This window comes from Gymnogyps californianus, chromosome 3 (assembly GCF_018139145.2).
Source record: "Gymnogyps californianus isolate 813 chromosome 3, ASM1813914v2, whole genome shotgun sequence".
Lineage (NCBI taxonomy): Eukaryota > Metazoa > Chordata > Aves > Accipitriformes > Cathartidae > Gymnogyps > Gymnogyps californianus.
The window spans coordinates 22,622,492-22,648,713 of NC_059473.1; the positions used below are offsets into that span (position 1 = coordinate 22,622,492).

The following is a 26,222-nucleotide window of genomic DNA, read 5'->3' on the forward strand; positions in this document are numbered from 1 at the left end:
GAAAAAACATACATACATATAATATATATATATTTAAAAAAAAAAAAAAAGCCCATCAGTAGGGTCAAGTCTCTCTTTTTACAATTATGTTTCCAGAGTTGTCTCCAATCAAACTAATGCTCCAAGACCAGAACTATCACATTAATGGTTACTTTTCTTTATTATCTACAAAACCTTTTCTGGCTAAAGTAGTAAAGACTCTATAGGAGTCCGATAACTTTACAAGGTGACGGCATTTCTGTGTTTATTGTAAGCCATTTCTATTGCGAATCGCTAACAACTTTTCAAAGTGCAACACTGATTTGGAAATGCAGGCACACTAATACATCAATTGCCATGACTAATGTATAAACTTTTAATGACCTTGGCAAAATCTTTCTTTCATTGGGCAGGTGCCACTATTTTGACTGCACAAAATGTTTTGGAAATATGTTGAAAATTATACATGTTTTGGAAAATATTTCAGGATTTCAGTATAGCAAATGAAGCTGTATTAAATAAAAGTTTGACACGGAGGAGAAAACACTCCAAAGCTGTGCAAGTCTTTTTAAAAAAAAAAAAAAAAAAAAAGAGATCCTCCAAGTGTTGTACATTCACAGAATGCTGACTTTTTATCCAAACAAAGTTAAGAAGATAAAACATTATCTTGAATGGTTTTCAGTTTCATTCAGTCACTGTCATCTTCTTGTTTCAGACCACCTCCTTGTTCAATATTGCCCTCTCCATCGCTTTCCTTGTCCCAGTCTTTCATAGATGCTCCCATCATGAAGTCATCACGCAGTATATTCCATTCTGGCCCCTCCTCAGACTTCACTTCACCCTGAATGTTTGAGGGGAGGAGAAGAGGGAACAGAGGAAGACGAGATGAATGTGAAAGGCAGTAAAAGATGGAAGCTCTTCATGCAATCAAAATAACACCTCTCACACTCTTACAATTTGCATTGGCAGACCTACCGATGGCTAGCTCTTTATGCAAATGGTACACAGAAATATGCAGGACGATCCTAAATTACTTGATGCTAAAAAGCAAACTTGTTTCAACCAACCAATAATAGAAATATGGAAACAAAACAACTATTCCTCATGGATGAAACAGTCAACCCTGGGCATGGCTTCCTTTATTAAAATCTTTCTTGGCAATCAGAATGGATTCATGATATCATTTATTAACCCCCAGGTGCTGCTTCATTAGAACACTTCTTGGCACATTTCTAAAACACAAATATGGACTTAATAAAGGCTTAAAAACCCCCAAATTTAATATTTAACATATTCTGTGATATGTGAACCAAATCCCCTTTATGTGGATTATTACCTCACTACCTGGGCTTGTCATATGGTGCAAAGCTGCCTCTAAAAGAAACAAAGTTGATCTACACTCTGCAAGCCAACAACACCTTACTCCAAATTTCCTACCTCTTGAAAGTGGATAAACTGAGGCCACACTACACGGACTGGTAAATAATAAAAAAAAGTGACAGGAGTGTAGTTTTAGGTTAGCACTGAAAACAGTGCTTGGTTGCAGTTCTTCTAAGTGACAGATCATGCTTGGATAGTGCAACAGCCCCATCCTGTGGCAACAATTTTAAAGAACAGCTTGAAGCTATTCCTATGTTCTGACTGAAGGAACAAACTGTTCAATGTACTGAAGAAGGATTTCAGTGGTTTAAGCCTTAGTAGCAAAATACTTCTGAGGAACAACATGGCTCAGTGTCCAGCAGGCAAGCAAAAAATTGTCCTACCAAAATGGAATCAGGGGCACTGAAAACAATAATTTACTTTTGCAGGGTCTTTGAAACAAAGTTAATACAGGCATCTCAGGTGTGCTTTTCCCACTTCCCTGCTCAAAAGGACAGACCTCAACTGACTCCCCCTAGTTTAAGTAACTACCACCTCTTGATACCGTACAGTAGATGGGGTCATCTGTTACAGCATCCTCTGCAGATGCAGATTTGCTTACTAGATGCAAAACCTGTAGTAAATTTATGATCGCTGTAAACATTTGTTCATGCCTCTTCTTTGTCATGCATCTAGGAATATGTGATACATAGAATCATAGCATATTTAAGCTGATGCCCATGCAATCTTTGGGAGAGAGCAGCATATAGAATTTAATAGCAGGAGAAATGAAGAAGAGAAAATGCAGGTCCATCATTGTAAATTTAACACATCATATCACACCAACAGAAGTTATTTGAGTGCAAAAAGTCTGCCAAACAAGATATGTATTTTTAATAGGTAATCAAAGCAGAAATGCTAAATGTGATTTCTCCTGCAGTTCCTTTTGAAAGACTACTCTCACAAAAACAGGGTAACAAGTCTTAACACTTTCCTTCCCAAAAGGAATCTCCCAGGGCCTAGTTCAAAAAAAGAGAAACTCTACAGCTGTTCCTCAAGATGTTTGCACTGTGTTTTCTTTTAGTTTTTTGGGTTTTTTTGTCTTCACAGCTGCTCTCATTAATGCCTAGTCCTAAGAGCAACTCTCCCATCCCAACAATCCCCCTTCTCCCCAGGGTAGTGCCTCCTAACCATTTTCCACTCTTGCAGCAATTCACTTCAAATGCTATACCCAATAAAACCTGAAATCGTCTCAGACAGGGCAATCAATTACCTGGAATTAAAGAGTTACAGATAAGGTAGGTCCCTAGGCAGACCTTAACATGTTCACATGGGAATAATCTGTATTAGTACATACACCAGTACTCTGCTCTGGGACACAAGGAGAGGGTAGCTTCCCCCCTCCCCCTGCTTCTAACTGTATTTCAGTTGTTTTATATGTTTACCTTTGCAGACTAGAGACAGGTCAAAAAGATTACAAGTCATCAAGCTGCTTCTTTTTTAATCCCAGACCTTTTATAAATTACTGTCTGAACATGCCACAGAGTAAAATTTGAAATACCTAAATGGAAAAATCCCATCTTCCTTACAAAACAATCCCATTTTCCTATTTTTTTAAATAATAATAAAACCAACAAAGATTCCATTTTTTTTTCCCAGATGCGCAGAACAGGGATTGTTTTGTTTTGTTTTTTAAACAGCACAGAAGCTGTAGATTATTGTCAGTAATGACAGTGAAAGGCTCAGGGTTTGAAAAGCTCAATACTCAAATTCATCACAAGCTACTATTCAGCAACCATTAGCCCTGCTTTCTGGCTATGTCAAGTGAACAACAGGACAAAAGCAGGACCTCAACAAAAGAGGGATGCTGATCCTCCACAGCATTACCCACTATGTAAGGCACCACAAAGGTTTGAATAGAGTTTTACAACAAGCCCTAAGGAGAAAGACAGAGGTAGCATGTCTGTGCCTCAAAGATGAAGATTAAATGCTTGAAAGCAAATATTTAATCAATTTTAAGCATGCTCCCAAGTGAAGAAAACCCCACGTTTAGTATCTTTATTCCTAACTCATTTACTGCTCTATTTTCCCCTCAGAAAAAAAACCTCCCCAAATCTATTGTATCACAAAACATTCCTGGAGTCTTAAGAAAATATGCAGCAAGAGTATTTGTATAATTAACAATTAGTTCAACTGTAACATCACTTCCCAACTTGCTTTATGTAAGAATGTTAATACACTTGGGTTTTCAATGCCATAATCTGGTTTCATCTAAATAAAACAAAACTGATTCTTGGCACGTGGAAAATAAACCAGCTTTCATTCTATACAACTGCTTTTGAACTTCAGTCAGCTGTTCATCCACATCTCCCACATTCCACTACAACACTGAAGTCTCCTTTGAACATCCCCAAACGAAAACAAAGCAGGCTATATAAACATTAGTGTGTAATGCTACATAAAGTGGATCCTTCGGTAAAGTGAAGAGTGAAAAATGCTGGTGTTGCTTTTTTCCCTCTCCTTTTTTATACATACATTTGAATGGGTTTGTTCTTTGCCTGAAGGTGTGTCAACCTATTTCAAAAGGTCTGAGAGGCAGCAGCTAGTAAAATATTTCAGGAGTCACCGGTACGTGGTGATGCACTTGTTATCATGAGCTGAAATAAGACAGACCAAAACATGCAGTGTGGTTACTCTAGTGCAGATACTTATTTGCTGGGACAGACAGATAGTCCAGTTGAGAAGAGATCATATAAATAAAACAAACACCATCTTGCCTGCTTGGTGTGCCACCTAAGCTATCACAGCATTAGCTCAAGTCTAACACAAGTAGGGCTCTGTAGTGGGGACATATTTCCCAAATTAATCCTAGTTTGAACACATACCCTGTAAAATCTGCACCAGGACAAGATGAACTGAAATTCTTAGCCAAGTCCTAATAAAGCCAACCACTCACGCACCAAACAACAAAGCTTAGGTCTGTCACCTAGAACAAACAGCGGTCCCTTCCAGGATCCAGGCTGGAATTCCCTCCTGGATGCTTTTGGAGGAACTGATCTATGAAAGCCTCATGGCATCATCAGCAGCTATATGATCAAGATAAAGTTACAAATCTCCCTGTTTTGGCTCATTTCTTTACCACTGAAAAAATATGGAGCTACGTAATTCACTTTTAGTAAATGACATTACAGTAAGTATCTTCAACTGACACCTGCCAAACTCAACACTTGATTTGTGGCAGACTGCACTTCCACTCAGGTGGGAGATTGATCCTCTCTACCCCTTCTGAAGTTGTCAGAAGCAGCAGCAGCAGGATACTTGTAACTGCACATAGCTGCTTCAGTCTGCAAACGAGTGCCTTAGCTCAAAGCCTGCTTCCTTTGAAAGCTTAAGGGAATTAAGTTCAGTCTGTCTTAAGTCACAGGACATTGTCATTTTCATCTGTTGCTTTACTGGCATAGTAACATCCTAATACTAGAGCAGGAAAGTTTGTGAGAGTGTTTCAGAACCCTAAGCAGACCAAAGTCCCATAATGCTTATTGGTAAGTAACGACATTAAAAGGTATGTCTTGAAATCAGAGCACAGATTAAAGACAGCATTTCACTCCGCTTTCCACGAGCTCGTGTCACTTGAACATACCCTAGTTTCTGCCATCTGTAAAACAGCAAACATACCTACATCACCATAGAGATTCCCCTACAGCCTGCATCCAGAAGACAGTAACTGCAGGGTATTAACAAATGAACCTTTTTCAGACCTAGGAATTACAATCAGCACACTGGGCTCCCACGCCTTTGCTCCCTGTACAAGATGAAATGCCACAGCTTGCAGGGGCATCTCTCTTTACCATCACATACAATAAACGTTTATTTGTACCTGTCAGGGAAGGAATTTCTAACATAAATATCTCTCAAGCAACAACTTTAAGCCCTGAGAAAACAATTCTAACATGTCTAATTAATTTGAACTGCCTCCCCAGGTTCCTCTGTTTTGCTCAATACAAACATCTAAGACCTTGAATACAGGGAGGCTTTTGTCATGAGGAAGTTAAGAAGCGTAACTGCCAAAACGCATTCTCGCATACATCTGACAATTACTTTCCCTGCCAGCCTACATCTTGCTCCAAATGACTGCTGCTATTCTGTTTCTCATCCCCACGCAATTTGGTTTAAACCTAGCTCAAAAAAAAAAAAACAGGATAGGCATACACTGAGGTGTGTTAAATCCCAATTTAAAAATAAAATAAAATAAAATAAAAATCACTTGGTAGAAGTGGGGGAGGAAATGGAAAACAAAGAACACCAGCATAATCATTTCTCCTAAATTCGTTTTCAGGAATATCCAAGATCACAGGCTAAGAAAATAAGTTTCCTCTAGGCTCTGAAGAAATAAAGAAAACTGCAGCTGAAGTATCTAAAGCAGCAATATAAGCAGAAAACAAAATGTAATGATTTTTAACACATAAATGATACTTGGGTTTAATCATCAGTGCTGCTTGCAACTTTATCTAATTTGAATTACAGTGAGATCTTGACTATAAGAAAGGTTCCTGTGTACACCTGATCCCAAACAGACAACAAACCACAGATCTGGAAACTGAGAACAGATCCCGTACCGCTACTATCTTGAACTTCTGAGCTGAAGTCTCACAGCAAAGTACTTTGGGAAGCATTTTCAAGCTTGCAGAACATGCGAGCTGCACAACAGAAGTCTATTCTGCTGCAGCATAATTCTGCACAATCATTTACTCCTTAGGGTAAGAGTTATTCAATACCCATTTGCATCCTCTCTCTGAATGAGAAATTAGAGCGACTGAACTAAATTGCCTTGGTATATCTGAAGTGACACTATACTGCGGATATCAACAGTGGCACAGGAGATTTACTCAGACCACAAGGTCTCTTGTGCACACCAGAATCTGCACTGGCATTTCTAGTAAATACATCTTAGAAGGAAATTTTTTTACAGTGTGTTTTGAAACCTGCTGTTCCTGTTCAAATTTCTCTGCAAGTAACGCACAGGAATTATTACTACAAGCACAACAAATACTGATTTTCCTTTTGAGCACAGCCAGAAGACCACCCAGAGCTTAATGACCTGCATGAGGAATCTCCCCATCCTCACATCCTCCTCTAGGGTTTACTACAACTGGGGATGTGTGAATGAGAAGGAATGCTTTGGGTTGGCACGCAGAGGCTTAAACATGCCCCAACCTTAGAGGGGTCAGAACTGAATTACAGAATTTCTAAAAACAAGCATTCATCTGGACTTAAGCAAAGAAGAAAAATCATTAGCATTGTTATTAAATGCTCAGTTGCAAAGAAGAATCACAGAAAGAGCTCATGAGAGAACAGATTTCCTCAGCCTTAGTTCATCAGAAACCTCATCAATCAGTATTTCTGTCAGAACAAGCAAAAATACTTTAAGAATTCAAGCGTAACACAGGGCCCTTCTGCATACAGGATGCTCTGGAACTCCTCAGCCCATGCTGTGCTCCAGCGCCAATAGCAGCCATCTCGGAAATCCTTCCGCTGCACAAGGAATTTTACCACACACTGCTGCAAGACAATGTCTGGCCATACTGGCATCGATATTCCCTTTACACATTTTAATGAGATGATGAACAGCATGAGCATGCTACACCCAGGAGCTACTCACAGAAAATAAAAACTCAAATAAAAACTCACTTCAAAATAAGCCTCACCTAATGAAACAATTTTATAGTTAAGTTACAACACAGGTATGAACTGTTACCTTTACCCATACTAACAATTCTGCTTGTGGAATATATTCTGTAATTTGTAACTCATGTTCTGTAAAATAAAAGGCAAAATGACAATGTCGTGAATATCAAGTAATTACATCAGTGTCTTTCCAACTGTCAGGCCAAAACACTCCACTGACATAAAAAAGAAAAAAGGTCCAGAAGTAAGCATTTTTAAGTAGGTACCAAATTAAAATTAGCTCAAAGCAGACTGCAAATTATTACAGAGAAGATACCTGGAAAGAGAGAAATAACACATTCCCTGTATTAGGTTATCATGCAACACATCAGGACAGAAAGTTTCCAGACAGTATACTCTTTTAGTATGCCATCACTGCTCATTTTCAGTCATGTTTGTTTTTTCCTCCTGTAAAAACAAAACTGCTTCATCATCCTCATCTATATGCTTTTACCTTCACATCTGCAATGCCTGTTTATCAGCAGTTATACTACTGACAGTGAAATTACTGCCTCCCATACTGGCCACTACTATCTCAGTATTCACCTGTTACTCCTACCCTTTCGTCATCTGTAGGTCTCCACACAGCTTTCATGTTTCATCTACTTGAACGACAGGATCCTTAGAGCAAAGACTGCACAGCACCAAGATCAATTAATTCTTGACATAAAGACACAATGAGTGCTGTGGTTGAAAACAACATATGATCAAGACTTTTGTATTTAAAGCAACACATGTTATACTTCCATTGCTTATCAGACAAAAATTTGTATAGCAAGTTATGCATTCAAAGTAGTTGAATCATAGTTCTGACTTGGAAAAGACAATGCTGTCCATCGGAAAGAATAGCTTTTCATGCTAGCTAATCATGAGCCTCAGGTAACCAGTCTGCTAAATATTGTTCATTTTGTACCAAAAAGCATACTGGTTAATTACCAAGAGCAAACTTACATGGATGACTCCTTACCAGCTTCCATCGTTATTCCTAAAAGGAAAACAGTGAACTGAGAATTCTTCTGTTTGGATGGGATTCAAAATAAAGGAAAAAAGAACTTTTCTAGATACTTAGCATTTCAACCCTGAAAGAAATGCCACACAACTTCTCACAAGTGACAAAAAAAGACTTCTCTCTGTCAGCTGGTCCTTATTTCTTAATGTGTATTTCCTGCACGACATGCAGGAAAGACATGATGCAGTTTAAAGATCAGCTTAAACGTTACACAGCTCCACGACATCCTTGTTGCAAGTTGCACAGTTCCTGAACCATCAAGTAGTACCTGGAAAATATGCAGACACAGCAAGAGTGCCTAAGCATCCGGTCAAGACTAAGGCCTTCAATGTGCTACCCCTCACAACTCAAGTACGAATGTCTTTCAACAGTCTACTTTAGACAAACATTTTCGAGTCACAACAGATTTTTCTCAGATGTCACCCATTTACGCAAGACACTTATCCACTATCTCAGCTGGGTACCTAAAATTTTCTGCAGGTTTTTATAAAAGCTTGCCTGTTGGCACAGTGAGAAAACATGCAGGCCCACAGCTGTTTGGAGTATTTTTTGTTCCTTTTTTAGATTAAATTAGCAGCTTGCAGATTTTTGAATAATCTGAATGTGACTCAGATTATTTCCTACAAGTGATGCTGAAATCAACCACTGTTTTTCATTATGATTCAGCAAGAGGCATAACAGAGTGAGTCACAAAAGGTTGTCTCAAACAACGAAGGCCACATTAATGACCAAGTCCTTCACTTCCAGCACTTAAGAAATCATCTCACAGAGTAGCTGATGAGGAAGAAGTGGGGCTAATAAAAAGCCTCCTCTTCCTGACTCAGGATTTCCACTTACATTTGAGTCCCGAAACAAGTACAGGGATCCAAAAAACTATGAGGCAGGAGGGGGAGGAAAAAAAAAAAAACCACCAAACCACAAAGAACTAGTTTTTGTGTCTTTTTATTGCTAAATATGAAATACTGAAGTTTTTATGACTACTAAGCAGCTTGTCTGGCTAAACCTCCCTACCTTCATTGCCCCCGCTTTTACTTAAATGGCTTTTGCAACATATCCTAAATGTCTGCAAATCCAAGTCTCTTTGATTTTATATTCCTGTAATTTCCCTCACACTATCATGGGTGAGTGGCAAACTCATTAAGGAACAGACCATACCCCTCAACACTCCCAGGCTGCTTTCTAAAAGCAGTTTAAACCTGAAGAGGGAATATGTAAACTGCCCACGATCCCAATCCCTTATCTTAGCCATCCGGCTACCCTTTCTCTGCATTTCTGACCCTTCCATCTCCTTCTAGGTTTCTGTATGGGTTTTCCCAATGCCTGCAGGTGGAGAAGAAATGACACAGACCACATGCAGAATACCGTCCAGGGTTCAGCAACAAACCGAAAAGAGGTCAGATCTTTCCAAGAAGACAGCTTTAGTATCATTTGTAATAATAGTAGGTTTAAAAAAAAAAAAAGTATATTTTCTAAGCTTTCAGTAAATTTCAGAAACACTCATTAAAAACTGGCCAGATTTTCCCATAGGAAAAAAAAAAAAATACTGAATTCAGCAACCCTCTAACCACTGGAAGCTGGAAGCAGTTTGACCCCACCACTCCTGAAGTCTACCAAGATAAACAGATGAGTAGGTGCCCACAGAGGTCATTTATAATACACATCTGCTAGTTCAACACTCTGGAAATCAGAACATTTAATACCTTAATAAAACTTCAAAGTAACGGAATCACTTCTCAAGATAATTTCCAATAGAAAATGCTTAGATGGGGGAAACAAACTTGTTCAGATAGACAAGCTCCACCCAATCTTTCTTACTTCCAGAAAACATTTTTTTTATACAACTTTATGAAGTGTTTAGATATATTTTTCTCTAGGTACATTGCCCTGCCTATGAGAGTTATGACCAAAGCCAAAAGTGAAGAGCTGCTTTTATAAGGCTTCCAACTCAATTTACCAGATAAAAGTCTAATAGGATTTGACTTTTTGTGCTTTGTATACTTATAGGAAGATCAAAAGAAGATGTATACCACAAGTTTTTCAAATGTGGTTGTTTTAGACAGAGTTTTACTGAAAAAAAGCCTTGCAACATCTTCTGGGAAAACAGAACATCACAGTATCTCGTGCACTAACAATCAAATAGCAAGGCAAGTTAGTCTCAAATATGACAGATGGAGCTGCCTCAGTATTGCCTGACATTTCAATCACAAGTCCCTGTTTATATTCACTTACAAAATTTGCCAAACTTCAACTGCTTCATGCTGAAGGCTTTCGCGATGTTTCAACTAAAATCACTTCATCCCTTTTCACAGAAAGACGAACTGAAAATATTTTGTCTATAGCTCTAAGGAGGAAAGAGAGAGGCATTTCCTACAGGCATCCATCAAAACCTTGCATCATTCATTCTTTTTGAACTTAAAATCAGTTAAGGATATATTTTGGAGCTGGGAACGTGTCTTTTGCTATCTCCACGAACATTTTCCCAGATCTGGCCAAGTTATAAACATCTGGAGGACTGCCCTCCCCAAACCCAAGGTCATCACCTCAGTAGATATGACAAGCATTTAGTATCCAAATTCTCTTAAAATATCTGTCCTCACTGATCACATGCTATCTGCATCTTAGAAGACAGCATTAAACTGGACTGTGCGTGACTCATGACAACAAACAGGGAACTGGTCTTTCTGTGCGAGCAGTTGTCAGGGCTGCTCTCACATTAGGCACCAGGACGCCAGGCTGCGTGCTTGGCCCTCAGGTGCCGGGGGAAAGAATCTGTCAGGAACATAAAACATCAAGAGGATAAAAAAAGACGTTGATGGAAACAGAGTGCAAAATCACAATCTTTTTCCCTTCCTGACTTCTGATCAAGTATCTGAAAGAGAGAGCAGAAAGGGAAATCTGAGGATAAAAACACAGGAAAAAGGGTGAACCTAGTGAAATACAGCTGTCACATGGCCCTTAATCCTCTTATCTGGAGTTGAACTCACTGTGTCAAGTTCTTGACGTCTATCAATCAAATACACATTTAAATATTGACAAAGACCTACATTCCCATGTTAACACAGACATGTGTTACCAGCTGTGGCAACAGATAGGGAACTGAGCTTGTACATCTTAAAAACCTAACCCTGCTGATGACCCAAACTGGGTAAGTCAATACATCTTCCCGTAAACAGATTTAAAGTAAAAATGTCGCCATCAAACAACTTCTAATAGTGCACAACAACTCTTTACCTTAAAGAACATAAGGAATTTAAGATAAGGAATTTAGGATATAGCAAACTGGTGGCAGGCTGCACTGCATTTATCACTGAGGATAAAAATCAGAATACAGCATACAATTAGGTAGTCAGCAACCTTTTGGTACAAAACCAAAAAAACTACATTAAAAGCATCAGCTCCAAACATATACAAGGTGACCTGCAAGAGAACGTACACACATTTGGGAAAAACAGATACAAATGCACAATTTATAAAGGAATCCAAATTAAAAGTTTCTGTGCATGTGATGGGAAGACATTTATTAAAATTGGGAGAACGCATCTACTCTGGCTGCAGCTGAACTAAATTAATACTTGGCTGCCCCCTCAAATCTGCTGGAATACATGCACGCCTGGTTACTCCTTCAATTAATTCTGTAAAACCAGCACACAACAGCTGTAGTAATAAACTTCTGCTACCCTGCAATGTCATTATCACCTAAGAAAAAAAATTTCCTTTTAAGATTAAAAGGGATGTTGATACACCTTACCAAATTTCTAGAAGTTGTCTATGCCTTCATCCATACTTCACAAACAAACTATTTCCTACAGGTGGTTGAAGCAATTGTTCAGACTACTGTCCCTTCAAACAGGTATATGGATGAAAATAATCTTTTTTTTTCCCCCCATTTCTACACTCTGGAAACTGTGGAAAAAAGCAGAACAATATGCCAATGGCCAGTACTTATGCAGCTGCAAGAAAAAGAAGGCAGTCGCTCTCACAGGTTTTAAACAGATTAATTTTTAAGCTGGAAAGCACATTTATATCCCCAACAAACTTGAAAAAAGAAAGCCCCCATGCCACTTCTTGTGTCCCAGCAAGAACAGCAGTCAAAGTCAGAAGTGTAGTACTCCTTCTGCCCTTGAACAATCTTCAAACTACTGCTTAAAATTAAAATATTTATGAACATTAAAAGTCTTACGAACATAAGAAAAATCTATAGTAAACCTGACTCTAATCACTGTGTTTACAAATCACTTACCAAACACTAGGAGCATTTATAAAATACACTTCAGGCAGAAGGAACTTTTCTGGAAAAGTGTTTTATTTCAAGTCCCATATGAGCAATAGCTGACATGAAACAGCACTTGTATTCTTCTCCGCTCATCTTCCTTCCCATCAATAAATTATTTTAGAATAGGTACTGTTTTGAGACCAATACACCATTTTTTTCCAGATGCCATCACAATGCAGGGAGCAAATTGTACCTCCAAGTCATGTAGTCAGCACAGTCTACACAAAAATTACCTTGCAGAATTTGGATCACGGTTACTGAAGTAGACCAGGAAATCCTGCTCTCACTTCCACCATTGAAATGCTCTGCAACAGATTTGGTGTAAGAAAACTTACAAGTTGCAGCAAACACAGGTGATTCAGAAAACCATGCTACAAAGACCTAATTCAAAATTAAAGGTTGATGAGTGCAGGTTGTGCTTGTCAGAAAGAATATTTGTAACTTTCATGCCAGTTGTTTATATGTCATTAGAAAATGTTTTACCACCCAGTAATGCTTTACAGGGAGTAGCACAAATAACAAGCGAAAAGTCAAGAGAGCTTCTAGTACTGAAGGACCCTGTTGTAACTGATACGCGGCAAGGGAGAAGAGTTGAGGCTGCTCCAGGAACGTTAACTCTGAATTTCTTTGTTTTCTTGCAATTAAGATTTCAAGACCTCATGTAATTCACTACATAGCTAACATGTCTGTGCAACTCTAAGAGATCAGAAACATCACTCAACCTGGGAAGCAAAAGTACTTCCCTAATCCACAATCCTAGGAGCACCCAGAAATTTCTTAGGGACCTAAAGAAAACAAAGGATTCCTGCAAGGAATCCTTTACTGCCACTACCTACTTCTGTATTTCTTCTATAGACATAAAGGTAACTTCAGCCTCTAGGGCTGGAATGACAGCATCTCCGATATGTACTTTTTTTAAACCTGTAGTTTAATAAAGTTTCTTATAGTATCTTACAGGTGGTAAGCTGCAAGACACAACCAACACATACTGAAATGAAAATCTGGTCAGTAAGGATTGTGTTGAACAAGATTGAAAGCTCTCATATCTCCCAATAAATGCTTCCCAAAAAAACCACCCCAAAACTTAAAAAATCACCCAAACAACAAACAAGTGGGATTTTTTATGAAAAGAAAATTATTACATTTTTCTTGCACGTTGCAAGGCTTTCAGATAAGGTGGTGAGGGGAGGGAAATTAGATGATCTTACCCAGAGGCAAGCATCATGTACAGTACCTTGGAAAAAAACAGGAAAAAATATTACACAAGTCAGCTGGCTCAGCAAGGATTAAGAAATACCTTGATAAACAGCTAATGATATGAAAGGCAAAGTTTTTGGCTCCAGCTCAGAAAAGTAATTACTCCCATCTGGGCACACAAAACCCCAAGAAGGGCTACAGTTTCACATGGCACAGGAGAATTTTCACAATCTTTCTTTCATAGCTACACTGGGTGGGTGTACACCAAGTAATGTTTAGGCCAATGGCTAAAAGTATACAAGACTATAAACAATGTTCTCACAGGCACAGGTTACCTGTCCTTCCCATCAATGCATGAAGCTGATGGAAATAGAGAAGAAACATTTTTAAGTGGTTGTGCTACCGTGAAATCCCACTGCTACAGATGGGCCTTTACAGAGCATTTAATTTCTTTTTCTCACGCATACATATACCCAACTAAACAGTCAACCACAACAGAGCTTTATGAGGGGTTTCTTCAACAACCCCTGACATTTGGAAGAAGCCACCAAACTTTCAAAAATACAGCAGGAAATTTTACATTCAAAAACCACTGCAGAGTAAGAAAAAGCACTTGCCCATTCTCACAAATACAGTCAAGTCTCCTTTCATAGCACAAGGCTTGAGTCAAGAAAGGTTTGCTTCCCCTGGTAAAACTTTATTCTGCTATTTTTCCTGCTGACTGCTTGTTTTATGTGGGTGGGGTAGTGTTTTTATTGTTCTGGACTGCATTTTAATTGATGGCAGAGTGCCTGGAGTTTGGGATTGGCATCTCTTCCATTGTTTTTGTTGAGATAAATAAATGTATTTCCCCCCTCTTTTTTAAAAATGAAATACATGCCATACTCTCAACTGCTAAAAACAAAGCAGGCTGCTATTACAAAAAAAAAAAAAGCAAAACAAACAAAGAAAAGCTTTCAGATGGCACAAACAACCTACCAAACTCCTGCTGCAAGGAATTCACCACCCAAAAGCCTCATCCCTGCTTACTACCCTCTGAAAAACCCTCAAAGACCAAGAAGCAGAGATATGACAGTGGAGGCCAGCAGTACTGTTCAGTGGCTAAATGTTTGTGTAATTCTGAGGAGGAGACTGAAGATCAGATTTTGGCCACAACCTCAAGCATCAACAACTACGAGGATGGGAGCCTGCTAAATGGGTAAGATAGGTTCTCAAGAGAAAATAAGGCAGATTAAGAACAGCTTGAAAAGGAATTATTAAAGAGTTTCGTTCAGCACTGAATGGAGAGTCACTGAAGCAAATGCAACAGGGAAGAGAGGGAGGGGGGTGGTCTATCCAGGCAGACCTGGCTATTCAAAAAACCCAACGAAAAACCCCAATCCCCTCCCCAAACAAAAAACCAAACCTACAACTATAGCCTTATATTAATGAAAAACTCCAAAATCTGAAGTTTTTGTTCACAAGCAATGTGAAAGCAGCACCTGTATCAATACTCAAAAAACACTAACCCGCCAGCATCTAAAGCATCTCCAGAACACTTTAATGGAAATATGCTGTTACTGATGCTGCCAAAATAAGACCTTTTTTTTATAGTATAGTAACATTTGCAAACTATGTTTTCTGACCTAGTAATTAGAAAATTGCCCTGCTACAATCTGACACAAAGAAAAAAGGTCCTAGTTTTTGCTCAGCTATTGATTCAATGTCTACTACAATAGTAGCTGGCACTGCTATCATTCTGATGTGGTTCTGCTATTCCAGCGGGGGGGGGAACAAAAAACAAACACACACGCCCCCCCACCCAAACAAGCAAGCTGGAATTATTTAAGGAGAAATAAAGTGTCAGCATCACGCTAAATTGTTCTCATTATCTGAAGAATTTTAAAAATACTTTAATATTACACTTGCATGAAAATTGTATGAGGTCTTCATGCCAGGCAGTGTTTCAGCATGCTCCCCAAGTGCACACAAACAAAAAACACATGACAAACTGTTGTCTCCCAACTGATTAAAGTATTTCTTCCTGGCACAGAAAAGCACTTAACTAAGTGCTGCGAGTCTCAGCCAACAGAAGTATTCCACCCACTACCAAGTACAAAGTTCAAACCTGAACACAAATACGCTTCAAAAACGTGCAGCTTCTGAAATATGAGAAAGAGTATGTCTGAGCAACTTGTTTTCAACCCTGAGCTACTTGGTGAGTTGAAAGAACCGATAAAGAGTTGGATGAGTCCAACTACACTGTGTCTCTATTGAGCATGTTTGGAAAAAGTGGAATGTGTTAAAATACTTCTTTCCAAAACATCGTAACAGCAATAAAACCACATCAGCCTAACACACACACAGAATTAGGGAAAGAAAAGCCTACATATAATGTTTAGTGTGTCTCAGTTTCTTTCTGTTGTGGTATTCGCTTGTATGGCAAAGCCCTTCAGTTCCAGATACCATAATCATCCAGACAACATAATCATCCAGACAAAGTGAGTTTGAAATGCCCAAAACTGTGGGTACACACAAGTAGTACAGTCTAATACACCATGTAAGATGAAAAGCCCCCGTGCCTTTAACAATTTTAAAGAGCTGATAACTACTATTGGCCAAATTCCGAATGTCACAACCCACTAAAATCTAGCAGTTTGTTCCATGTTTGGTGCAAAATCCAAGATAAAATCCAATTTTTCATATTCTTTTTTTTAAACACACAGCTAAACCAAGTTATTTGTACACAAGGCTTGATGTCTTATCAGAAGAGCTTCCAGTGTTTTGTACCTTGATACTCAAAAGACAGGGAAAACAGGCTAAGAGCTACTTGCTCCCCTCCTAAGTAGTCTCAGAAAAACCCAGGCACTTGCATCACAGCTGTTCTGAAGAGCAGGCACATTAACGGACAATAATTATACTGAGAAGGTATCTTGTATGCATTTTTTCTCCCAGACAAAGCCTACCTGTTTACTTTTTGTGGCCTTTCCAGCAGGATTCTTGCTTCCTTTACCACCCTCCATGTTTCTTAAAACATTGATGAAATCTTTCTTCGAAACAGATGACAGCAGTTTAGCACGCTGCCTGTCAGAGCTCCCAGCTTTCTTCACCTTCTCATCAACGTTCTTCTGGTGTGTCCTCACAGCATTAAATAATTGTACAACACCTCTGGGATGGGGAAAAAAACCCAACAAAACAAAACAAAGTTTTTAACTCAAGTTCCCTTTATAGAAATGAACCCTCTACCAAAGCAACTAATCAGGGCAGATGCTGGATGGCTTCTAGCTCCCCAAAATGGTTACTTAGAACCTCAATTCAGTTAAGAAGTAACATTTACTACAATGTAAGAGACTTTCAATTTTCACTCTTCCTTCACACTTATTGCTAGGAACCAGAAACAAACAAATCCACAAATAACTATTCAGATCCCAAAGTAAGCATGGTAACACGGCACTGAGATCAGTGCGGGAGCATGTTTCATCCCCAGAAGCGTGTTACTCGTCCTACAATCAGCTATTAAATTCCTCAGGCAAGATCTTAAGAGCAGCTGAAGTAGGGGGACAAGGCAGAGGAATGAGTAAGGAGACAGATACAGACAGCACATTAAGGTGTTCAACTAGTTCTGCAACACCAAACTACCGCAACACAGAACAGGCAACTGAACTTAATAGACACGGATCTGGTGAATCCTCTGCAGAGAAGGAAAAAAAAGAGTAGTAGAAACAAACTGTTCTGCGTTTTTAAAGCATTAAATTAACAAAATGAGGGGATCCAACAAAGCACTTAGGTTAACCAAACATTACATTCCCATCTAAATTTTTACTCTTTCATAAAGCTTCTGAAATATTTTGTTGAACTTGAGACTGTACAATGCAGACCTGTATATAAATCACTCTGCTCCTGCTAGTCACTTCTTAAGAGTTCAATCTGATTGGAAACAGATTACCTGCGCAGGCCTTTTCTTCCTTTTTTCGATATACATATATTTAAGGAAAGCATTCAGAAAAACTCTTACCTTGTGGCAATTCTCTGAAGATTTCTTTCTCTGTCTCGGTCTTTGACAACATCTGGCTTCACTCGGCACATCATTTCCCACTCCCGCTTTTTATCAAGCTGCATTATAAATATTGTTATGTGAAACAACATGGAGCATTGGAGAATGCAGCATACTCTGATAGAGTATGTAGCAAGAGGAAAAAAAAAAAGATAATAAAGCTCAGTTTGGTTTGAGGCTAAGGGGAGCTCCAATATGGGGCTGGACAACAGGTCTGAGGCGAGTCACTTGCATTGACACACAAGGGGCCACGGTCAAATCTCAAAAAGTCACTTGCCTTCTGTAACAAAAACTAGAAAAGAGTCGCACCAGAGTGATGCCTCTGGTTGAAGACAAGCAAAAGGAGTCTAGAAAAACTCAAATGCTTTCATACTGACTGCTACAGACAAGGAAATTATTCAAAGACAGCTTTCAACTCCAAGACTTCACAAGCTGATCACAGAGAAATTTATACATAATAAAATCCTGTGTCTATCGAGACAGGCATGTCGCATTTTGAGCCTTAGGAATTTGACTTCCCCCACTGAATTAATCATGGTACAGCTTTGTGACTGACAGTAATGCACAGCGAAGTCTGTAAAGGGCAGAACTCAAACACCAGGAAGAGCACCAAGTACCCACCGGAGAACAACTCCTGTGCACAACACTGATTTTTGTCTTTTTTTTTTTTTTTTGAGGCGCTCTGTTTCAAAAACCAAACTGATCTGCTTTCCCATTACCAGGGGCCACAACACCACCAGCTTTTTTTCTGCTACAATAGGAGAACACTGTATTTTCCCAGCCTCTGCTTCAGGAGTAAGGTAGTGAAATATTTTTTTCCCCTTTTAACAATTTAACAGTGTTCTAGACCTCGTGATGTTGCATTAAGTCTGTTTTATGCAACAAGTCTTTCATGGAATTTCAGAGTCCTTATCTTTATAATTCCAGGCAGACTACTACGAATTTGTGAGTTTATGACCATGTTTTGGCCTTTTATCAAAAGAACTACCCTATTCTAGCTTCCATCAGCAAGAAATTAATAGAAGGCAGACTGTTCTCAAGTTTTTCTAAGGGTAAACAACTCAGTTTGGGGACCTGCACGCCACCTCTGCTTTGCAGTACTCCCACATATTTACTGGATGAGAACAGGTATTTAGGACAATAATAACTGAGCAGATCCAGACTGAAGCTCTCTGTATTTAAAAGGCAGGCCGTGGCCTAACCACAGCATGTCCCAGACTGTCAGGTGGATAACCTGGTTATCCTATTGAAACAGAACTGGTAAGATGAGACATTAGAACTATTAATGTATTTTTAGCCTGAAGGTAAATCAATCACAGCCTGCAATTAAAAGTTCTGCTAAAGACACACAAACAAGTGACTTAATTGCCAACATAGTTTTGTTTTCTTCATAACAGTTTCAGAACCAGAAGCAATTTAGGGCACAGACACTGTAACAGAAAACTCCTACCAGGAAAATCATCGAGGGAAGCAAACAACAATTCACAACCACATCAATGATTACTGCAATCTCAACCTAGAGGCCTTTGATTGTGGAAGTCGCAGCAGAATTTAAATGAAAGCAGTTTTCTTCTCTTTCTCCCTCTCACTTTCAATGAGAGGGAACTATTTCAACTTGTAATGCCGACAAAGTGAATTATACCCCAAATTAACAACAGCAATTAGAAAACTAAGCTTAAAGCAGCTGCTTTCACCCTCTCAACAACAAAAACACCTTAAGCTGACAGACTGGAACAGTCCTGCTGCCAAAGATGAGCCTGCCTGATGGCCCAGAAAAAGCAGTGAGGGAAAAAGCCCTACAGCATGACTGGAAAGTAAAGAAATTGAAGCTACTTGACATCACTGTGGAGGAGAGATTCCAAAACTGAGTCAGTCTCAGAGCACTCTCCCAGATCCCTGCTGAGGGGATCTTGCATGTATCCCCATCTGACTGCACAACGAAATACTGCTTCTTTTTCTCACCTTCATTCTCTTCTCCAGCCTTTCTTGTTTTTCCTTTTCTCTCTCCTTCTCCAGTTTTTTATTCTTGGCCAAGATGGTGGACTTATTTTGCGGAATCTTTTTGTTGAGCACTTTTGCCATGGCATCTGCCCAGCCTGCACTTGGGCCAGCTTTGGAGCTTGTTGCCTCTTCAGCCACATCGCCAAGGGCTGCCATTTCATCTTCATCATCACCGTCCAGGGCTTCACCACCTGAAGAGTAGCTGTCTTCTGGAAGTCCTGAGCTTAACTCAGAATCTAGGGGTAAAAAAAAAAAAAAAAAAAAAAGGAACAAAACAAAAAGTATCAGGAGTTCTGTTTCTAGTAAGGATCCATCACTAGCTTAATTTGCTCCATATGTAAATGTTATCCAAGTTCAGGGCCATGTACTGCTTGCTGTTACAAGTAATTCCTCAAGCAGGCTTACACCACCATAATGAATTTATTAGAAAGTATCCAGTGCAAGTGCTTGCTCATCTCAGTGATGATTTAAAGTGATTTAAGAGGTTGGGTAAAAGGGAGAAGGCAGCCTTGGAAATTTATTATTAGATTAAGGAATATTTTGACGTTTAGGAGTGGCAAGTTTTGGGAAAAAAACTGTATTTTCCAGTTCAAAAATTATAATTTATGACTGTGTATACACACACGTATGGGTGCATATATGTATGGATGTACATACTTATACACAAACTGCAACAGTGACATCTAGTGTTTAAACGCAAACAGCCACACGGATTAAATTGAAGGTGGGGCATTTCTTACGTGAAAGCAAAATCTGCTCAAGGAAAATAACGTCAGCAAAAATACGATTACCTAAGCATAATGAACACAGAGGGGAGACTGCTTTGTGAAATAAAGAATCAAGACAGTTGTCAGGTAGCTCAAAAGAAACCAGAGGCACCGAGCTTTTCTGGTGTAAGTAACTGCTCAAGTTCTTGATACACAAATAAAACACCCCCAAATTCAAGTTTCCTTACCCTATGCCCCCTTCAAAACAGAAAAGGAGGAATTAAAATACTGAAGTCTGGAATCAAGCAACAGCAAGACAGGAGAGAACAGGCAACTAGACGGCAAATCAAACACATGAAGAATCTACCGCTTCCCTCATTAGTCTCTTCAGTGGGTCAAATAGCAAAAATAAAGTCTTTAACGGCGCAGATGATTAACTAGAATGAAATGGGTTGCATGTTTAGGGTGTGCTAAAATATGTTTGGTTATTTCAGTGGACCCACTTTATCATGTAATCAACAGCAGAGCATAAAAGTGTCCTGCCACTATTAACTACCATTCCACTAATATTTGTGCCACCCAACAGTTTGAAATTAATTATGTTATGTACAACTTTCAAGGCTGCAAATCAAGTGCTGGACAGAAGGAGGCTGATTTCTGACACCTCCGCAGTCCCACCAGCAAGGGGACAATTCCCCACCAACTCTGAGATACCAGCTGACTGGCTTTCATCCATCTACCACTCTCACACTACTTTAAAGTCACAATATTAAGTACTACTGAGCCAAGTGCTTTACTTTGTAAGCACTATTATATCCTGTGAACTACCTTTATCAACCAAATCAAGAGAATGAAGTCAGGACTGCTTCACAAGACCTGTTTTCCATAAAACCATGCAGACAGCTATTAATGATATTCCCTATTAATCAATTGCCTATTTAATTACTTAGCAAACATAAACACACACTCTGTTGCCAGACTAACTCATTACTCTGCCTTCTCCATGTGCCTTTTTGAACCAATAAAAAAACCCAACATAGCAGCAAAACAGTGGCATTAACCAATTTAAAACAAAGCCTCTAATGCCCAGGCATGTTTAGAGGATTGGAGAGCATTTAGTTATCAACATGGAAAGAGGTAAGATTTGTGTTTATATCACAATTGTGGAAGAATAATACTTACTGAATACTTTTTCGTTATCTATATCAGTATGATTTTTACTATCACCACCAAGGTGAACACAGTGTTGTGTCACGCTCCATGCAGGATAAATTATGGGGTTTTTTTTTCAACAGTCCTTACTATAAATTGGAAATTTGTAAGTGGCAAGTTTGTTCAACGCATTCAGAAGCTACTTAAAGGCATCCTTTTTATGATATCAGTATGTCTCCATATCCTGATTTCCAAATTTTAAAAAAATTTCAAACCATTGCATGTAAAGAAGTAGGTGCATCACCACATCCTGGTTCCTACACGTAAAACAATTTGTCAAGTTTCCAGCCCTAGGCCTTGTCCATGCTAGAATATTGCTACCTAGCTTTTAAACAAGGAATTAACCCCTACTTGCGATTTTTTATACATACAAAAGCTAACAGCTACCAAAAGTCCAAACCTGAATTCCACACGCTGCTTAGGAACAACTTCCACAGTTAGCCATAAAAACCAGATCAGACTTATAAAAAGGAAAATTGCAAAAGCATGTATTAGTCTCCTTTCCATAATATTCTCTGCCAATAAAATAGGAGGATAATGCCGGATAATACCAACAACATTTTGCTTTCAACAATTACAGAAAGATGAACAAGGCTTCAACAACCAGCCATGACTTATTCTTTAATACATCAGAGGGTCTGTCAACAGCATGAGATAAAGCAGAGGTATTTCAAAGTAATTTAAACTAGATTAACTCTATCAGAAGTAGGAGCTGGGGCTCTATTCTGAATTGTGAAGATTGAAGCTTGGCATAGATTTACTATAAAAAGTCTTAATTGGGGGCAGGGGGGAATATATGTATACATCTCCATACTTTATTCTTCTAAACTTGCTCAGTGATCTAGGTGTAGACACAGTTAAAAACAGCAATCATTCAGAAATGAGCTCTGAAAGAAGCTCCCACACAAGGCTTCCCCTTAGGTTCAGTTTTGACCCTCAAACCAAACAGAACCACTGTGAGCTACGGCTCCAAACGGCCACAACTTTGATTCCTCCCAGAATAAAGAAAAAAACCTAAAACATCCAATTACTTGATATAACTAAGAAGCGATCACAACTAGTTAGGTATACCCTTACAACACACGAACAGGCAAGAATGAGTGGAGAACCTGTATAAAGGACAGAGTATGAGTGTGTTTGTGCTCTCCTGGTGGATTACTGTAATTGGCGTATCTCACGGGTTTCCTTCGGAGCAGGAAGCAGATCCCCGTCTCGTACAAACAGACAGACAGAGGCAGACACACAGACCATCGCACCCCGGAGCTCGTCCAGCTCTGCCCAGTCGCTCCCCGCCCCCTCAAGAAAGGGGTGCCCCAGAGACACATGGCAGCGAAAGTTATTTTGGTGGGCCCATGGAATAAACGAGCTGCTGCCGGTACTCCCCGGGCTAAGCGGAGAAACACCAAAAGCGACAGCGCAGGGAGGACAGGGCCGGCGGGCAGGGAGCAGGCGCAACACAGGCACCGCGGGAAAGCCACCCACACGGAGCCCCGCAGGCAGGGCCCGCGGGCATCCCGCGCCCCGCTGCCTCCACCCCACCGGGCAGGGGCTTCGGCAGGCGGCTGGGCCGCGGCCTCAGCTCCCGCCGCCCCGCGCCAACCGGCTCCAACCCTCGGCCCAGGCTCCGGAGGGGAGGAAGGAGGGGCTCGGGCCCACCGGCGGGCTCGGACGGGGCAGAAAGGAGCCCTCGGCGGCCGGGGAGGCCTGAGAAGCGCGTCCGAGCAGAGAGGGACCCAAACCCCTTCCCGCTCCCGCCCCTTCCCGCTCCCGTTGGGGAAGCAGCGCCCGTTACCACTGTCCGCCTCCTCGCCCGCCGCAGCCCCGCGTCCACGTGGGCCCGCCACGGCAGCCGCCATCTTCCCCTGGGTCCACTCAGTACCATCTTCCGGCCCGGACCCCGCGCCGCGAATCTGCGTTCCGGCTCCAAAGGTTCCGGGCAGCCGAGCGGCGGCAGCGGCGGCGGTTTCCGGGGTGGGCCGCGGGCTTGAAGAGGCGCGTAGGCAGCTCTACAGAGGTGGCAAGATCTGCCGGCTTTTTTTCACTGAACAAGCGATAGAAGTGAAAAAAATAAATAAAGCAGAGAGGTCTGCCTGGGCTTCACCTCTCCCTCAGGCCTGGGGGGGGGTCCGTGGGTCTCGGGCACTGGGCTGCTGCTCCTTCCAGCAGTGGGCAAAGCCTGTGGGCCTCTCTTCCACGGGCTGTTAATGGCCTTCGGGGTCGTCGTTTTGGGGTCACCACCACTCAGACACTGGTACGTGGCCTCATGTTTCTGTGCACTGAGAAAGGCTATATCTCAGCCAAAGCGTGGAGAGTACCCCTGGAAAAGCTCAAACCCAGCAAAGCCCAGGCTGGTTATTCTCTGCTAGTTACTCTCTTACGCTTTTGGGAGCCGCAGCGGACATGGCAATGATAAAAATAAATCGATGTTGTGTTTGCTGTGGATTGCGTAGTGGGAAGGAGAATTTGAAGTCCTACCTTCGCAGTGCTGGTGGCCCTAAGAAAACTCGGGTCAAGGCCCAAAAGGGGGACAGTTCTCAACATGGAGAGGAATGACAAACTGAAATTATCTTCTGTTGGCTTTTCATTCAGTCAAATTAAAAAAAAAAAAGACAAACATTTATTACATTCTCTTAAAGATATACCATTTGCACACTGATGCTTCCACATACTGTTTTGAATATGTTTTTTCTACACTAGAGATGTTCTCCGAGGATACTCATGGGAGGGTGCTCTCAATCTTTAAAGTTACTCTGCGCTACCTGATATCTGTGGGGTGGATGGGCACAAACCGTCTCAGACACCAAAGGGCACATGGGCCCCACATAGGTGGGTGAATCATGGGCCCTCCGTAAACAATTCTGCTTTTCTTCTATGTGTCCGAAATGACATGTTCCACCACAGGTCCTGGGATGGGATGGGATGTTGACGTCCACATGACAATTACTGTATCCACCCAAGCTACACTGATCTAATGCTTAGTATGAGTACTTTAAGTCCTAGATCACTGATAATGCTTTACATCCTTTTACAAATTTTTCGGATTAAGAGTTTAGTACGCTAGAAATTTTTGCAAACTCCTGTTTGGTTGATGTACTGAAATCCCTTTCTCTTAATGGTAGTATTTGTTTTCAGCACTGGGTGTTCAGAAGAGCAGATTATCCACCATGTGTAGAAAAAAAAACCACCTCTCTTACCTTAGGTTAGAGACTTTCTTATCTTAGTAATACTAAATTTCTTGTCACTTCACAACCAGTACATGGACACACAGATTTTAAGGCCAGACTGTAACACTACTGGTCATCCAATTACTCCATTTGATGTATCTGTAAGAAGTACATCTTGAAAAAAGCACCAGCTAGAACACCAAAACTGTAAAAGAAGCAAATCTGCTTAGGCAACTTCTTACTTAAAAGCACTCTAAACTAAACAAATAAAAGTTTGTTATCAAGAACAGCTGTTATTGTAACAATTAAATATGCTGGTAGGCAGAAGCTCCAGGATTCCTTGGAGTCCTAAGGGTGCAGTACAAATAACCTTGGACATTGAAAGGTCTGTCTGTAGATATGAGTATAGCTAGTAATGTATCTGAGATTTGCCCAAAACACTTGCTGTCTTAGGTCATAATCATTAAGCATGATCTTATGGATGAAATGCCGCACTCCTCTGCACCTTCGTTCACACCTTAGAGAGCCTGTATACATAAACATGCATTAAAATAAGAAATGGTGGCTCATATTGTAAATGAGGTGCAAGGCAATGCTGTACGTAGATATTAATGATCTCAGGCTGGTGGTTTGATTTTAAGATGACTTGTTTTTTAAAGCTCAATTATCATATGATGGTACCTCAGAAAAAAATTGCTACAGGAGAAAAATGTTACATGTAGAGTATTTTGCAGGTTTTAAAATCTTTAAAATGCTATTTAATTTCTACACCCTGTATTTTTGTGAATAAATATTTCATTTGTTGTTGCTATGCTGCACAGTCAGTGACCCATGTCTTTATACTTCTGTCATTTCATGTTTTTTTCCTAATGATGTGGGTGGCAGCCAAGGTAGCAAATTCCTTTTGCTACCTCAGTATCAGGTGGAAAAATTAGAAGTTGGAGAGAGGTCAGAAAAGAGTGACAGAAATTATTACATGGCCAGGGAAACCATTTCACAAGAAAAGATTGTAAAGGCTAAATATGTACGTCTTGGTTAAGTGCCAGCTAAGGACAAACAGTATTAGGCTTCCTGTTTCTATCATAAGCTGTCCTGCAGAGCAGAGCTATGTGGAAAGAATTTCAGTCTAATTCATTGTTACAAGCAAAGAGAAACCCTGTGCTGAAAAATTTGGGCCTCTGCTATGATCTGCAGAGTAAGAAGGAAACCATAAACATCCCCATGATGTTTAATGAAGAGGCCCAAGCTTTACAGGAGACATAATTCCTGATGTTTTACACTGTAGGGCTCAAATCCTAGGGTGTCTGCCGATAATAAGCACTAACCATTTGGTCAAGTCTGCTATGCGATGATAAAGACACATACCATTTGCTTGGCATGATTCATCTCTGAATCACGTTGCGTCAGAAGGGACACCGCTAGGAGAAGGTTATTAAACAGCATAGACAAAAAGCTCTTCCAGTATGGCAATTACAGTCCTCATTTCCTACTACACATACCTTATTGAACATGTCTTACTCTCTGTAGCATATTTGTCTTGGAAGTATGTCAAAATCTTCAGATT

At 40.2% G+C, this 26,222-nt stretch overlaps 1 protein-coding gene across 1 annotated transcript; it reads right to left on the reverse strand.

Moving 5' to 3' along the window:
* Window positions 1–578: 578 nt before the first annotated feature.
* Window positions 579–23,350, reverse strand: RRP15 (ribosomal RNA processing 15 homolog). Its single transcript, XM_050894211.1, has 5 exons — window positions 23,287–23,350; window positions 19,537–19,811; window positions 17,536–17,633; window positions 16,487–16,688; window positions 579–820 (listed from the first exon to the last, which is right to left on the reverse strand). Exons 1-5 carry the CDS (start codon window positions 23,348–23,350, stop codon window positions 668–670), a joined length of 792 nt encoding a protein of 263 aa, XP_050750168.1. The 3' UTR covers window positions 579–667.
* Between the last annotated feature and the right edge of the window lie 2,872 nt (window positions 23,351–26,222).